The sequence below is a fragment of the Gavialis gangeticus genome, unplaced genomic scaffold, assembly GCF_001723915.1.
Source record: "Gavialis gangeticus isolate Ggan-Ray unplaced genomic scaffold, GavGan_comp1, whole genome shotgun sequence".
NCBI lineage: Eukaryota > Metazoa > Chordata > Crocodylia > Gavialidae > Gavialis > Gavialis gangeticus.
In genome coordinates this window covers 44,446,059-44,451,077 of record NW_017728993.1, presented here as the reverse complement: position 1 = coordinate 44,451,077, position 5,019 = coordinate 44,446,059, and the positions used below count along the sequence as shown (strand labels likewise).

General features: G+C 37.2%; 1 protein-coding gene across 1 annotated transcript in view; it reads left to right on the top strand.

The window, feature by feature from the left end:
- Positions 1-5,019, top strand: part of DPYD (dihydropyrimidine dehydrogenase) — an 865,232-nt gene that overhangs the window by 567,096 nt on the left and 293,117 nt on the right. The window contains exon 14 of the mRNA XM_019501664.1: positions 679-843. Within this exon, the coding sequence (XP_019357209.1) occupies positions 679-843 (165 nt within the window). The remainder of the gene's footprint in view (positions 1-678; positions 844-5,019) is intronic.

Genomic DNA, 5,019 nt, shown 5'->3' with positions numbered 1-5,019 from the left:
AAGCCTGCTGTTTTGACCCCACTGTGGCTTAACACATACACATGACATGAGTTGCTTTCAAGGCTTTGAGGTGCAGTTCCCTGCACCTATCTCCTTGAAACTTGGCAGGCTTCACCCCCTCAGAAGGGGCTACCATTCCTGCAAGATGTATCCAAATCAGGCTAGAAATTACAAAGCTATAGGCTGTTTTGAGCTTCCCCATTATAGTCTATGAGCGAAACTGTTTTAACGAAACGGAACAGCAGTTTTGAATCGAAACGAAACACTGGTCCATTGAAACAGAATGGTGCCATTTCGCACAGCCCTACTGCCTACCCGCATCTGACTCAGACTTCCTAGCTCTGGAGAAGGGGGTGGTTTCAGACATACCCCTGTGCTTGGTATTCATTAACAGTAAGCTATATGTAGCTGAGCACACTGTTTTTGTTTAAAATCCCAATCTGACACGCCAACTGCTCCTTTGCTCTGTATGGGAAATTAAGGTGGCCTTTCTGTAATCTTTGCTGATTATAATAATCTTACAAGTTACCTACAACAATACGGTAGATAATTTTACAGATAGAAATGTGCTTTTAAATAAATGGTTATCCTTGCATCCTTATATGGTAACATACATACATACATACAACATATGGAGATGCTCTAAAAAAAAGTAAGAGTTTTGTACTGTTTTTTCAGGACATTGTTACCAATGTTTCTCCAAGGATTATACGTGGAATTACTTCAGGCCCTCTGTATGGCCCTGGTCAAGGCTCTTTCCTAAACATTGAGCTTATCAGTGAGAAAACAGCAGCATATTGGTGTAGAAGTATCAGTGAACTGAAAGCTGACTTTCCCGACCGTGTAAGTACAACTCAAATATAAGAAGGATGTATATTTATTTAAAATATCCAGTTTAAAGAGTCATAAATATTAATAGAGGTAATATTTTATTAAAGAACCTGCCAATTGCTTTGCTGATGTAAAGCTCTGAAAAACTTAAGAACTCATCCAAACAATCTTTACAATAGCAAGCTCACTTAAATGAATGCTATGCAGATACAGCACAAACAGACAAGGAAAAAAAGAAGCATTAATACTGGTTTTGTTGAACTGAGTTTTGCATTAATATTGCAGTATGTAGGAAAGAGGTGATCATAGGAAGAATTACTAACCAGATGTTATTGTAAATCTAATCCAGAATCCAAAGTAGTTATGCTGTAGCTTGTATACTGTTGTATACCATTTTGTGAAATAATTCAGTTGTAAAAGGAATTTCTATTCCTTTTTATTCTTAGGTCAGATTCAAAAGATTATTCTGATTATCCTGAACAATTAAAAATTGGCTTCTTCAAAAAGGAAGAACAATTCAAGTGAAGTACATCCAGTTGTGCTGGGTTTTGCCTGTCCCCACATGTGGGCTGCAGAGAATATCCCCTGGGTGACTTACCTTGCAGCAGAAAAGGTCTCTATGCCAGCCATACCAGGACATGCTTGGGTAGATTCAGTGGCTCCACTGCCCCTTGCAGCTGCCACAGGCAGTCTGCTCTCACTATTCTAGCCAATAAGAGGAGTAGCTGTGAGAAGCTACATGTCAGCAAACCACCCTTGCCCCACAGGGTTAAACAGAAGGCAGAGCAGATATGCACCTTTATAGACTAAATAAGTTACATACAGAGAGCACAAGCTTTTGTGATCCCAGGTTCACAGGGTTAGTCAGTGCCTACTCCATCTGCACAGAGCCTGCCATTACAGTGTTTACATGAATTAAATAGATTTCTCCCTTTATGGGACCTACGCACAGCTAGATTCTGCTCGGTCTTCTGGCATCATTTAATGTTGAGTGTGGTTTGAGTTTCAGCATAATTATTCAAATTGACACTCCTAATGCTGACACTGTATCGTCTTATTTTCATTGTTACTCATTCATAATTAGATACCTGCCCTTATTCATTTGGTCCTGTCAAGAATTAGTTTTAAATATAAGCAGCGATTGACCGGTGGCAGACTATATAGCCTGTCAGTAAACTCTTATTTCATATCCAGAGGAAGTGACGGAGTTGAGTTTTCAATTAAGACAACTCCTTGCAGCCGGACAACTATTTATCCCTGAGAATAGTCATCTTTATCCATTAGACAGCTGCTTACAGAATGACCTGTGCAATACCCAGGTCTATTGATCAAGACTGAGCAGGTGAGTTAACTGTAAAATATAGGCTTTCTCTATCAATATTTTATCAGTATAGCTAGTTCTTTTAGTGCTATGAATCCCTACAAAAATAATTATGTCAGTATAATGTTTAGTGTCAGTTCAGTTATACCAGGAATAAACTAAATCTCTTTTATACTGTAGGTAGGAGTTGGCATAGGTAGAATTGTCCTGTTTTGGTGACGTTTAATACTATCAGGGTGCATTGAGAGGTCTACCTAGGCAGGTGTGAAGAGTAACTTGCACTTTGCTTGTATGCACATATTTTTCATAAGTTGGTTTTACCTTATGAGAGGAACTTCAGAATTTTATGGCATACAATACTCCGGGCTTATTTTTTGGGATACACTTTCTTTTATTTTTTATCTCCATCACCACATCACCATTTCTATCACCCTTGCCTGCTGCTAAGTGGAAAGGAGTCATTGAAACCAAGATTAATGAATCAAGTTTTGGCAGCAAAAAATGCCTTGCCCAATGAGTATGAATTGTTTGCTTCAAATGAATACTGTCATGTATGAAAATGAAGAATTGTGGAAGAGAGAGAGAGAACAACCACCAGCAAGAGGGATAATAAACTCTAATGTAATTGAGAGTGTATTTTAAAAAAGGAGAGAGATGAAACACTTGTCTACAAGTATATATCACTTTTTAATAAAACCAACAATAAAAGTCCATGTTTATAGACACTTTTTGAAACACACTGACATTTTTGTCTTATATGTAGTCCTTCCTGCTTACAGTATTTGTATTACTCTTCTTTTTCCTGTGCAAACAGTATATAGTTTTTCTGCCATCTGGACCATATCCCTATTAATCATGTCTGATTTTTCTCGGTTCTCATTTCTGGAGTTGGAATACATACAGCAGCCAGGAAAAACTGTTAAAATGTCATGAACTCAGTAGTTTGTGCTACATGCAGAGTAAATGCCCCATATCATCGCTCATGAAAGATTTGCTGCTGTTCTAAGATTCTTATATTTCCATAGTTCATTTGGGTACAAGAAACAGGGAAAGTGAATCTGAAGATAATTTTCCTACTTTTTCATTCTGTTTTCAATGAACATCAAAAAGTGAATCTGAGCTTCATACTAAGTATTGTATGCACTGCTTTGGCCAAGTAGAATCTGTGATCTTACTTCTGGAAAAGATACCCTTTTTCAGCCTTTACAGAATATGCATCACAGCATTTTGCAGTAGAATACAAATGGGTGTCTCCAGTTTAGAACCACAAAAAGCACAAGTAGCTCTTCAGAATAAGAAAATGTTGGAGCTACTGAGAGCTAGCAACTAATTTAGGATGAACTGATCCCTTTGTTAAAATAAGCCTATAAAAGCACAGTTTTGAGGATTAACTTTTCCTGATCCAGTCCTTACTGTGTGAATTATTACTTCTAAAATATAAATTTCAGCTTCAGCATTTTAACCTTGCCAGTTTTATAGCATTCTAGAAGTTGTTTACATTATGCATGGATATTCAGAAAGCATATTCCAGCAGCATACCTTTCCTTTGCTCACAGGGATATATTTTTTAATGCGCCCATGAATTAAACTAAGAGCTATCATCATTATAATGGTAAATTTATTGCTAACTGAAAACAGATTTTTGTTCACTGAGTAGAAATCTCTTGGTGCTTATTATGAAATGTTCTATATAATTAGAGCTTGCAGAAATTGTTTTTCTCCAAATCCTGTTCACTTCTCTAGAAAAGCTTTTAAAACTTGATGTTTTGTTTTGTTGTTTTTGTTTTTTTCCAATGAAAAACACTTTCTGAGCATTGTCTGGGTGAACTTAATTAACAAGCAAAGAATGACATTTTCCGCTCAAATGAGAGCAAAGCAGAGATGAGGACACAAAAGTGATTACAGTAAAGAAAATTATCTTGCTATACTAAATATTAAAAACAAACCAGAATTGATATGTAATTACTTTTGCTTTGTAACGTGGATAAGTTTAGGCAAAGCCTTTTTTTCCAAAGAATGTGAACAAAATTGTTCACATACTGGGTTAAAAATTATCCCACTAGAAAGTAAGTCCTCATTAACAGCTTTTGAGTTGCCATTAAGAAAATGAGATCCATGGTGCAAAAGGAATTGTTAAAATTACCCCCACTTTGGGTAGAGTTAAAACTCTTGTAGAGCTGAGTGACTGAATTCACCCTGCGTAATATCTTTGACTGGGTTTCCTGTAGTTTTGGTCAAGAATTTGTTGATTCCTTATTGCAGATACATCCTTCTCATCCCTAACAGGTGAGGGGAAGGAAAAAATGGTATACTAATGATACTCTCACCATTTATTGCACCTTTTACAAGATCTCTGAGGACTTTCTCTGGCCCCCATTACTGTTGGTTACTCCTCCAGCTCCTGTGCTCCATGAAGACTGGCCTGGCACTAGTCTTTTACTGATATGCAGGGTTTCTTCAGCAGGCCCTGTGGTTTGTTCCCAATCTTGATAAATTATTCTAATAGAATAATGTGGGAGGAACACTGAGAAGCTTTCCTCCCTTGGAATTAGATTTTAGAGGCTTTAATATCAGGGGAGGGCATAATAACCTGATTTTTCGGGGGGGGGAGGGGAGGGGTTAGTATTCAAGAATTAATTTCACAGGTAAACCCAAGGATGCATTATTTTGATTTTGTTGATTCTCTGTGCAGCAACCACAAAACTGTGGCTGTGTGAGAATTTTTTTCTAATTGTAGTCATTAATTCTCTGTTCTTTGAAAACCAAAACCAAAACAATGGACACGTTAGCTAAAAAAAAATGGATTCCATGCAGACTTCAACCTTGAGTTCAAGGTTGTTTAGAAGAGATAGGAAGGAGAAAAAAGG